Source organism: Hydra viridissima, unplaced genomic scaffold (assembly GCF_058129835.1).
Source record: "Hydra viridissima isolate aposymbiotic clone 2 unplaced genomic scaffold, HvirCarnegie_v1 scaffold_5, whole genome shotgun sequence".
NCBI classification, from domain to species: domain Eukaryota; kingdom Metazoa; phylum Cnidaria; class Hydrozoa; order Anthoathecata; family Hydridae; genus Hydra; species Hydra viridissima.
In genome coordinates this window covers 19,992,616-20,005,236 of record NW_028324304.1, presented here as the reverse complement: position 1 = coordinate 20,005,236, position 12,621 = coordinate 19,992,616, and the positions used below count along the sequence as shown (strand labels likewise).

Genomic DNA, 12,621 nt, shown 5'->3' with positions numbered 1-12,621 from the left:
AGGTTAATATAATAATTTTATATTTAATAAGTTCTATTTTATGTTAAATATGAATGTATAGATTTGATAGATGTATATTTTTATCTATTATCGGCTGGTTCTATTAAAACAATGTCGGCCTTTGATAACGGTAAATTTAACGTCTAATTCTTAATGAGATCAATCCCGCGAGGTGAAAACACGTCACACGCGTTTAAACAAAAATAACACGAAATAAACGAAATTTTCTCAGACTGGCCTTAAATCACCCGAGATATCTTGCCTCTGTTCCTCCTTATTAGATTTCATTATAAGCTTCTGAACCAATTTGATAGTTCTCTCAGAAGAATCATTGACTACATCTAGAAATTTGATGGTAGTCTCAAACTCTCGATAAAAATCATTCAGCTCCCTGAACTGTGAAGGAGTTTTAAGCCACTGCACTTCCCCCTTCCAATGGCCAATCTTATCAAAGATTAGCCAAGATTGCTCAGTAACAAGAGATGCTAGGGATGGTGGCTGATCTTGGGAGTAGTCTAGTGAGTGAAGAACCTTCTTATCTACTTCAATAGGCTCCAGTTTGAAGACATTGGGTCTGTCCAAATGAGTACTATAGAGTTTCTGAGCTAACTCGTCTCTATCAGGGTAATTCTTATCAGCTAAAGCAAACACCACTAGAACTGGACTTAAGTACCAGTAATGCTTTGACATTGATCGGACTACTTCAGTAGCTCCAGGAAGATTTATTTCCATAAACCTCTTCATTTCCCAGAGGGCTTTTATATCCATTAGAAAATTTAATGTAAATAAGCAATATTCTATCATTATAGTTTACATGTTTTTATTTTTATTTTTATTCTAAACCTTTATTATTTTTACCTAATATGGAGAAGCAGCTGGCAACTCAGCTCTAAGGAACCATTTAGCATAAAATATACTGACAAACATAGCCATATCAGATATTTCCTCTTTGTTCTCTTTAGTTAGACCAGGAATGTGATCGAGTAGAAGGTACATTTTCATATAGTACAAGGCTTTAGCCATGAACCTGGCATGGTGCACAGGTCCAGGCATATAAAACCTGAACCTCTCCTCCTTAGTAACAATCATCAAAGAGAGCTCAACTAACTCCTGGTAATCTTTTCAGGGGCAGTATATCTTTCTCTAGATCATTCCAGACTGACTTGATTTTTTTTGAACAGCTGGTTATCTGGTCCTGTAGATTTACTATTTGGGTACATCTTACAGAAATGAGTAATATGACGCTCCAGAACATGGTGTCGGCAGGCAAGTAGAAGAAGGCAGTGGTATCAAAACAGATACATTCTACTTGGTTAGTGAGACCATAATTCTCTAGAAGATCATAAATAGCAATGAACTGCTGTTCTCCAGTCCCTGCCTTTTTGAAGCTGGTGTCAGTAGGTCCCATATAACCTGTTCTTTTCTCCTTTTGGATTTTCAAGAATTTAATATCTTCTTTCCTGGCTTCAGCTGTTCTTTTTCTGTCCTTTTTTATGTCTTCAATTAATACTTCTATGTTATATCCTATACAAAATACCTTCTTAGATTCTGTTACAAAGTTCCCCCTCTTCATGATTTCTGCTGGTTTTTCTCTATTCCTATGAGATTGCAGCTTCTTGTAGTTATTCAGCAATGTTTCAACTTGCTTCCTTAAATTAACAATTAATGATGAAAGACTTATGGTCAAGTAATTACAAATTACATTAAAATTAATGAAACAAACCTAAGAGAATTCTGTACATCACGAGTTTTATACCCCCCAAGTTTCCAAGGAAACACCAGTTTAGACATAATACAGCAGTGATTCTTATCTTCTGGACAGATTTGTGTAAAATCGTTACTGTTGGTACAGCAGACAAGATTTCTCAGAGCAGCTTAAGGTATGATTTTACGAATGTGAAGATTATACCGAATAATCTCTTCTCCTGTGGCAAATTGCTTAGATGGAAATGAGTCCCTTGATTTACCTACTAAGAATATTTCATCGGCCCTTTTGCTTTTTTTTCCATGAATTTTTGGCATTTTATCTATTTAATTACGAAAGAATTAATAATACATAACATAATTTAACTTTATATATTTTTATATTTAAGAATAAACACATTTCTTCGATATTCACTTGTATTTGTTTTTAAATTTTGTTATTAACTCAAACACTTGATTGACGTCACTTGCAGTCATATTGCCAGTTTGGAATAAATGTTAACAGTTGTACTCAGTACTGTTTTACGCCGAGAAAATACGTGGTTTAAAGTGTAAATTGAAGTCTAGATTGTCTTCCTACTCACCTTAATTAACTTTAAATTATCTAAAAAAAAATATTATTTACACTGGTAAATGATATTATATCCATATTTATGAGATTTTCACTGTAAAAAATGATAAAAATGATCGAAATTACAAAAGAAAATGATTGAAAAAGCAAAACATTCGGTTTTCCTAATTTTTTCAGGTTCATTCAGAATTTTTACATAAAAAATTTTGTTAAGCGTGCATTTTTATTTGTTTCTATTACTCATTCTGAATTTACTGATGATTTTTTTTTTTTTTTTTTCTATTGTTTTAGGGTGGCCCACGGGCGTTGAAATTTCTGAAAAATCGATAAAATTAAAAAGTTTAGGGCTCGTGGGCCACCCTTGAATATTAACGGAAAAAAAAAAAAAAATTTTTTTATATATTAAACCAATATCTGGGGACCTTATAAGCTTCCACTCTCGTTGAAATTTTACAATGACCTATTTTTGAACCACCCTAATACCCAAGTAGCAACGTATATATGGCCTGACAATATGCTGCGGAATAGGGCCGGGCCTGGCTTCCCAGACCTAGCGCATTATGGCCCAGGGCTGGCTAGCCATTGCAAGCTCTGGCGTTTCAAAGGGCCACCACTGGCAAATGCTAAAAGGTCCTATGCAAGTCCATAGATTCACCAGAGCCGAATCGTTGACGGGCCAAAAACAGTAAATCGCTATTATTATAACGTTCCTCTTCATCAGTTTTATATATTGTATGTACATATCACTCAAATATGAAAACAAATTTTTAGATTATTTATTTATTTTAATTAAATTATTAAAGCCTGCCATTTAAATGTTCCTAATTAATGGAATAGAGAAAATACCATTAAGTTAAATCACTCTTCGATTTGTTAATTTAAAACAAGATGAATATAAATTGCTTCATCAAAATAAAACCAAGTTTAACAAATTCTATTTATAAATCTTATAAAGAAGAATTCGTTAACAAAAACAAACTATTTTTGACTTAACTATTATATTATATATAAAGTAAATTATTAATAATATATATTATATGAAATATGACATTATTATTATATATATTATAAATTTTTATATAAAATTATCTAAAAGATGTGATTTACATACATTTAAATTTCTTCAGAAATGTTTTATAAAGAGCTACCTATTTTACAATTTTTTTTTATTATCATTGATAAATTATTTGTGTCATCATCAAAATCCCTATAAAAACCATTTAGAACTAAAATTTAAAAATGATCCGTGTACATAATTTATGCCAGGTTGCAATTATAGCAACCATACAACAAACGATTGGTATTTAACAATGTTTAAGCTATTTATCTCAACAGACTTTCTTATGGCTCTTTGTTTTCTGGCACCGTTATGATCAGTAACTCCTACCAAATAGTGAACAACGGCTTTTTGGATGTCACTTTTGGATGTATCTTTGGTTGGACCATTTTTTCTTAATGCTCCTGTAAATATACATCACTCTTTGTAGTTGAATACAACACATTACTTGTTACTAAACATAATATTAAGAATAAAATATACATAATGTATGTTATCAAAAAATGTATGATACAAAATTTAAGAGTAATCCCTTCTAGTTTAAGATAAAAATGCATGTAAGAAGACCTTAAATTTTTTCATGATGTATTATATAATAAGTTTTTGAATAAAGAAATATTTAAATCATCTAGTATACTTTTTTATTAAAATTATATATTGTTATATTTACTATTATTTGAAATGTAAGATTTCTGCACAAGCATATAATAAATTACTATGTTGGCAGCTTCCAACAGTTGTAAGTTGGTTAACAATTATCATTTTAGACCTATATAATAATTAGGTTTCTTTGGTTTAAATTTAAAACTTTGACTTTTTCTTCACTGCTATTTAACAAAATAAATTTAAACAAACTAAAAATAAAAATTATACTTAGTCTTACTGAGGACTTGTACCTTATTTTATACTTATAAAAAAAACGAAAAAAAGAAAAGGTAACATGCAACAAATTATTTTTAGAACATGTTTTGTGAACTAAAATATATAAATTTATATTTGAAATTTATGTTAATATTTTTGCGAAAAAAAATTTATGTTAAACAAAAAAAACAGTTTTTTCATTTGAAACATATTTATCAATATTTGAACTCAAGATGTAAAACTTTATTATAATTAGTTTTATAATTTTCACAGAAGCGTTCGTAGATTCCGTCGCCATCTTGATAGTCCAAAATTTGGTTCAAAAAATTGCCGTAAACGCTATTCAGTTATGTTTTAGAGTAGTGGTCCAGTTGTGGCTAGCCAGCTCTGGCGTGCCAGCTGTGTATATGTATCGGCACGTTATTGGATAACCAGGACTGGCATGCCGCAAAAGAACCACATGGCAGTTGCTATCTGGCAAACCAGCTCTGGTGAATCTTTCACCGTACAACAATGGCTCATATCGGCTCCGGCATGCCATCATAGAACTTTAATGGCCCTTAAATGGCCATTAAAGTTCTATGATGGCATGCCGGAGCCGATATGAGCTATATATATATATATATATATATATATATATATATATATATATATATATATATATATATATATATATATATATATATATATATATATATATATATATATATACATATATATATACAGTATTGTGAATAAGTTTTAGCCCCCTTATTAAAACTCGTGTTTTTTTAACAGATTTTGAATAATAGCTTCCGATGATTTTTTTATATAAAATAATGTAAATGATGTATAATACCATATTTATATTAAAGTATGTGTGACGGAATCAGATAAATGGAGTGACGGAATCACCTATTAGCCATACAAACACCTGCTGTCTACTCATAGTAATATTTTAAAAGGCAAGTCAATAGCTTGGCAAAAGAACAGTTAATCATTCTTAATCAAATTAGAAAATTAGCATTCATTCAATTAATTATTTAACTATTTTATTTATTAACTATTTAAGCTTTAGGAATAATGCTGACAGCATTCACAGTCGGTGGCGTAGAACCAGCATCCACAGTCGGTAGCCTAGAAATAAAATCCATGCTAGGTGTTTTAGAAGTTGAAGCTGAAGTGATAGTTTCTATTGTAGTTTTAATCATAACAACCTGTTTTACATTCACAGCATTTGTGAACATCTTACACTTAACGCTCTTCTGTTGCGGAATAACACAATGAACAGTTTGTGTACCTGGAACAGCCGGTACATCACTCCACAAAAGATCAGCATTCAGCTCATTGCATTTGGTTTCAATTTCATTAGGTGAAATGAGAGTAACATTTATATTGCTCTGTACAGATTTAAAAGCAGCAGAAAATGATAAAGCATCTCGTAAGCATACGAACCTTCTGGATAACACTTGACGATGGGCAATTCGCTTCGCATTGCCACCTAGCGCATCATTTAGCCCTATGCCGTGACTGGTTGCAAAGTAATTCCACTGTAGCTGTAGATCAGAAACTTCCTTCAATTTTATAGACAGAATAAATACAAGTTTACTTTCGTACTGACTACTTGGTCCATCGGCCCATATCTGCACAGTATCAACTGTGGGTAAAGACAGTTTGATAAACTCGAGAATTTTCGCAGTATATGCGGCGGCGGAATGTTTTTCATGATCACCACAGTCTGAGACAAATATTTTTGAAATTATTTCAGACCGATACCAAATCATTATCGTGTACACAGTTATTTGTTTTTGTTTCCAGTGCACTGACTGGATCTCGTCCTGAAAAGTCGCAGTATAGTTTTCTGCAAAATCCATCTGCAAGATACAAGATGTACTGTCAGGCAACTGTCCGTCAGCTTTCTGTGATTCGTAAGATATCGCTTGTTGATGTTTTATGTAAACATGTTGTAGAGAGGCAATACACTGAGATGAGATCAAATCAATTGCATCTTGAACACTACCTATCTGCAACTCTTTTACTAAATAGCTATCATTGTCCTGATTCCACTAATACCAGGTCACTGAATCATCTGTATTCCCAAGTTTACTGGTGAAATTTTCAGTAAAAAGACGAAAATCTTAGCACATATTGCTTTTGTTAAACATGCAAGCTTCTTGCTGTGAATTACATTCACAATTTGATACAAATTCATCTGAATGCGTCGGAAATATTTGTGGATATTGACGATGTAAACAGCCCAGTAACAAAGTAATATTGCTATGGTATTTGCATCCGCATACGTTTTGTGGCATATCACTGGTTAAAAGTACGTTCTTCGGACGCATCGAGGCAAACTTGGAAATTCAGATTTAAAAGTCTGGTATGCTTCAGCAACCGTCATTACAAGATCTCGTTTTTGCATTTTAATTTTGCCGCTATATGAATAAACTGAAACGATGTCTGCCTTTCCGGGCATGACTCGTGATACACTATCATTATTATAAAAGTTAGTTACACATGATAAATCTGCTATTGTCACTGATGAAGGACCTTTTATTTTTTTTCGAGGACTTTTGGGAAGAGCGTTTTCCACTCTTCTTCTTGCTTTTTAAAGGAAGATAATGGCTTGTAAGGAAGTTCATTTTCGACTGCAGTAAGAGGTGTAGCCAAGAAAAGAGATTTACTAACACGCCATTTACGAGTGGCGAGCTTTGCTCGCTTTTTAAAATCATCTGCCTCTTCGTCGTCCATTTCTGAGCGCCGTCTCTTCTTTCGTAAACAATCCTTTGCTCTAGCGGCTTCGAGGTTATAGCAGAATTTTCTTTAACTTTTGCACGGTGCATTCGCTGTCTTTCGGCAGCACTCTTTGGTGGCATTATGTTTTAATTAATAATTAATAAATTATATCTACAACAGAATATTGATGCAGCATAGTGATTCCGTCACGATATTGTGTGATTCCGTCACGCACATTAAACTTTCATTCACATAAGCAATAAATCCAATATTCATACAAGTAGAATTCCAAATTTTAAATATTAAGATAATATGCAGGGCCATCTTATCCATTAGGCACTATAGGCACTGTGCCTAGAGCCTACGAATCTATAGGGGCCTACAAAAGAAATGAAAAATAATAAATTTTAAAGTGTTTTTCATTTCATTAATAAAACAATCATACAGATACACCATAATATTCATTATTGATAAAAATTTTTATAATCAAACAGTATAATTAGATGACATTAACTTTTCGACTTTTGGTATTTGCAAAATCAACTATAACATCTTCAAATGTCATCTCCCGCATTACTTCATTTTCAATTGATAGCAGTGCCAGGGAGGATAGTCGGGCTTGTCCCATAGTTGAACGCAGATTTTTATCAGTTTTAATTTTGAAAAAGAACGTTCACCTTCTGAATTCGTGCCTAATATAGAGAGATAAATCCTGAAAGCGATATTAACATTTGGAAAACTTGCAACTAGTTTGTCTATTTGCAGCTTAATCTTATCAGACACCGATTTACCATCACTAAACATTTGAGAAAACAGCAAAAACTCATCGGTAAATTCGTCTTCGAGGTCTGATGGATACAACTGAATTAGTGCCTTGGTTTTAGCCACTACTTTCTCACTCGACAAAGATCTGTTGTCAAGAAGAAAGTTAAACCTTTCGTACAATACTTTATAAGCTGCTCTGAGTTTTTCCATCTCATTATTAAGTCTGTCTATGATAACGTAATACTGTTGAATACGGAAATTATCACTGGCACTAACATTTAAACTGGGATTACTTGTATCCATAACTTCGTCATCAAATCGCTTCCGTATTCGCTTGCGTTGTGTAGCTTCTTTGTAATCAGATTCTGTGAGATCTTTTGCCTGGCCTTCGAATGTTTCAAACTTAATGCGTGTATCATGAAAATACTGTATGAGACCATCGTACAGTTAAATGATGATGAACAGCTGCTGGTGGTTGATGTTTGCTGTTAGTGACTTCACATAATGCTTGACGAATTTGTAAGTAATTTGCATAGAAAGCTCTTGTGGCATCACTTCTAGAGGACCACCTAGTTTCTGATAAGCTTTGTAAAACAAATACGTTTTCTTTAATAAGTTCTTTAAGAGTTGACCATCTCTTCGTTGAAGCTGAGAAAAAATTATAAACTGACTGTATGACACCAAAATAATTTACAGCTGCTGAACAACACTCCACGGCAGCTAAACCAACTATGTTTAGGCTGTGGGCAGCACATGGAACCCATTCTGCTAAATGATTAATCTCCCTGAACCTAGCTTGCACACCAGAATATATTCCACTCATATTGCTGGCATTATCATAAGATTGTGATAGGCAATTTTTGATGTCTATTCCATGAGACTGAAGAATACCAATCACAAGATTAAATACGCATTCTCCATCATGGTGTTCAATTGTAATAAATTGAAGAAATCGCTCTACTACATTTCTGTTTTTGAGTACATAGCGAATAACAAGTGCTGATCTACATGACTAATATCAGGGGTTGAATCTATGCTAATTTCATAATATTTAGCATCCTTGATTTCAGAAATTATTTGCTTCAAAACTTTGCCTCCTAATATATTAATGAATTCATCGCATATGTTTGCTGAAAGATATGATACATTTCCTTTTCCTGGATTTCCATATCTTTGAATGTGTTCTCTTAGAAATGGATCAAACTCAGCTAACAGATCAATACAACCAAGATAATTTCCATTGTTAGGAGAGTTATGCAATTGATTGTCACCTCGAAAAGCTAATCCCCTTTCAGCAAGAAACTTTATTACTACAACAACCCTCTTCAAGACTTTAGTCCAGTATTTGCAAGACTTCTCATTTTCCTTCTGAAGTTCAACATCAATTCGAGTAGACTTTTTGTATTGCATTATCATCGACACAGCAGCAAAATGATCTTTTGATTTTTCACGTGAGGTTATCCTAGCAATAACATTTTTCCAATCATCGAAACCACTTATAAATTGATTCCTCTAATCTTTTCACCAAATTGTCTGCCTTTTAAGCTTAAATCAGATTTCATATTCTGTGATGGGATATTTTCTGCATAATAAGCTATGAGATCAGCATTTATTTCCCATTCAGCAGGATCATTTGAAATAGGTTCCTTACTATTCCTTATTCCCAATCCTAAATCTGCTACTGTTGGTTACGCATCTGCTTGAATAACTGGTTCACTTGTAAAACTCATTGGACAACCGCATTGTTCCACAGTGTCAGTCAGCATTGGTTCTGGCTCTGGTATTACTATTCCTGGACTTGTTGAAGAAACGAAAGAGTTTATTGAAGTGTCATTGCCAGAAGTAGCATCTACTTTATTAACATATTTTAGCAAAGAACCTTTCATTTTTTTAAATGCATCCTCTTTCTTTTGCTTTTTCTGCCGATTAATATAGCCAGACTCGTGCTTTCTCTTGTACCCATCGCCATCGGACATGACTTGAATTTCTGAAAATCATAGTAAATATTCAGTATAGAATAGACATAAAACATAAAAATAAAATAAAATATGTTAACCCATTTAAAGACGGGGAAAACATTTAAATATATTCCATAAAACATTACATTTAACAAAACTTATTAATAATTTACAAAAACGTAATCATAACAAATAAAATACCTACCAAATAAAATCGTACTTTTTAAAATAAAACATGGAATTCTGAGAATTTCTTTTTTAAATAAATGTAAACTATTGATAAATTTCAACAAACGTTTAAAACAAACAACAAACCATAGATTGCTGAATTTTTAATGGCTCTTCATGATCATAACTAAAGTAATGATTGTGAGAGAAATACAATTAATGAAATGGTTACAATTTAATTTCTTTAAGGCATAACATGTGTACAGATACAGAATAATCAAACAGCGACTGTTGACCCATTAACGACTACTTACAAAAATTAAAAAATAATGTAAATTGAATAACATACATGACATTTAAATTGAAAGAAAGGCCTACATCTACATTTTTATGCAAAGTGCCTAGAGCCTACGACGCCCTAAAAACGGCCCTGATAATATGCAGTTATTTACTTTGATGTTTGCCAGAAACAATAATAAAATAAAGTATTGTAATTATTTCGTGACGGAATCACAGAAAATCAATGAAATACAATATCGATTTAAATTCAATTAAATTATCAAATTTACCTAATAGTTTCTAAAAACTAATTTTACATATTTACTGTACAACATTTCATCTTTAAAATAATACCCTTCTTACCTGTTGATGTATTTTGTAACATTAAATAATATATTGTAGTTGCATTTTCTATAAAAAATACGCAGGCCATTTGTAAACATACCTCGGTTTCACTAATTACCATAAACATTAATTAGCGAACTTATTTATTCATTTATTTAATATTTTCTTGTGATTAGATATATTCGAAAGCTAATACATCATAAAAAATTAGTTTGTAAAATCAAGTTAAGGTTACGATATTCGTGAAATTCATGAATTGATGTACTTTTTCTGTCTTTTGATACTTAAGGAATTTTAACCCAAACTTTTATTGAATTATTTTGTTTGTAACTATTAGTATTGATAGTTAACTGCTTTCAAAGATGGTTTATCTTATTTCTCTTTTTTTATTCCATTAAACTTTATACACGTTTGAAGATGATCTGACACTATTGATGCTCTATTATTCTATACAGTTTGAAAAAATGTTGCTTTGAAAAAATGTTGCTTTAATGACCTTGAAGCCTTAGCTTTTTTTAGCTTATGGCTGGCTCAGACAACTTACAGCTGCCTAACCAGTTTAAGCTAGATCAACACGACGCACAACGCTCTACACTTTTCCCAACCACCGCAAGTTTAATTTAATGGCACTTTTCTTAACCACCATCTAATTTAATTGAAGCGCTGCGTTGTTCGTTATTGTGGCTCCCGTTAAGTACCCTCAAGCCAAAAAAGTATTAAATATATCAGCTGATTGATTTTAGCCAATCCGATTTTAGCTCATTACAAAATTTAAAAGAAAAAGTACCTGTAAGGTAATTTTGATAAATGTATAAATTAAACAAAAAAACACAGCAAGCATAATATTTCTTTGAATCGTAAGTTTATAAAATATTTGAGCAGCATCCTTGTCCATTTTGTGTAACAGAATCACCTAGTATGCTGAGAGCTGAGTCATATTCTCCAACTTCTCTGTGAGTGGTATAACAAATGGATGGCTGCTGGAGGAAACATTGCAAAAGCTAAATATTTTAGTAATGTAGTTAATCCTCCTATATTGACTGGAAATGTGACAGTGATGAACTTATCAATTGTCAATACAGTACAATCTCTCTAATTCGAATCTCCTTAATTCGAAAACCTCCGTAATTCGACTAATTGTAAAGTCACTGTGAAACGCGCTCAAGAAACTCTTTTGTTTAACTTTCTATAATTCGAATCTCTATATTTCGAAAACTTCCATAATTTGATTGGATTTTTCGGACCCTTTAGTGAGAATCTCTCCGTAAATCGATTTTTTATTTTTTTAAGTGTAAAAAGCTCGTTAACCATTGAGTTCTTTTTTCAAATTTCGAATGTTTTGAGTTTTTGAAAAACGATTAACTTGAACTATTATTTTTTGTTTAAAAAACATCATGGCATCAAAGAGACCGCATAAAAAAACCAATTTAAAGCGGAAACACAATGTTCTACTGGAATTGGAGAAAGGAAAAACAAATAGAGGTTTCGAAAATCTTTGATATTCCAACAAACATTCTTTTAACCTGGAAAATGAATAAAGATAAATTATTTGACGCTTTTTGTCAAGGAAATTTGGCTAAACGGGTGAAGGTTGATACGTATTATCATGTTAACAATAACAAAGCTGAACTTAAATGTTTCAAACAAATGAGCTTATATTAAAAAAAGGCGATCTACAATTACTGACTTTTTTTTTTTTTTAATAAAAAAGTTTAAAACACATAATCTCTATTGCATTTAGACCAAAGAATCACTATTTGTTTGTTTTTTTCATTTCTATTTGTAATTTGACCAGAATATTTGAAAAAAAATCAACTTTCTAGAATTCGAAAATCTCTCTAATTCGAACTTTATTTTTTCCCTATGAAGTTCGAATTAGAGAGATTGTACTGTATACCAGGCTTGCATATCACAGTGGGCCAGAATTCACTTTTACTGAAGTGTTGACCACCCATACTTCAATCCGGTCGGAGTTAATGGCAAATTGCAAACAATGTTAAGTTGATTCATTTGACTTGGTATTGAACCACAATCTGAGCAGCAATGTCTTGAATTAGTAACTGTAGATAATGCAGTAGCTACTTTTCCATTCATCATAGTAACATCAACTATGTGAAGAACAGTTAAGTTTTCATACTTAGGCACAGCAGTTGAAGTTAAGTTTCCAATAGCATTTTCAAGAAGTTGATGCTCTGCAT

General features: G+C 32.1%; 1 protein-coding gene across 1 annotated transcript; it reads right to left on the bottom strand.

Annotated features, from left to right (window-relative positions):
* Positions 1–228: 228 nt before the first annotated feature.
* LOC149889250 (uncharacterized) lies at positions 229–1,089 on the bottom strand. Its single transcript, XM_090089214.1, has 2 exons — positions 862–1,089; positions 229–768 (listed from the first exon to the last, which is right to left on the bottom strand). The coding sequence occupies exons 1-2, from the start codon at positions 1,087–1,089 to the stop codon at positions 229–231; spliced, it is 768 nt and encodes a 255-aa protein (XP_089945340.1).
* Positions 1,090–12,621: the final 11,532 nt, after the last annotated feature.

What these genes read in the sequence shown, in the direction of transcription:
- LOC149889250 (XM_090089214.1), bottom strand. Translation starts at nt 1,089, where the DNA reads ATGATTGTTACTAAGGAGGAGAGGTTCAGGTTTTATATGCCTGGACCT. An exon ending in TGCCAGCTGCTTCTCCATAT is followed by an intron (nt 769 to 861) that starts TAGGTAAAAATA and finishes TTAAATTTTCTA; the next exon opens with ATGGATATAAAAGCCCTCTG.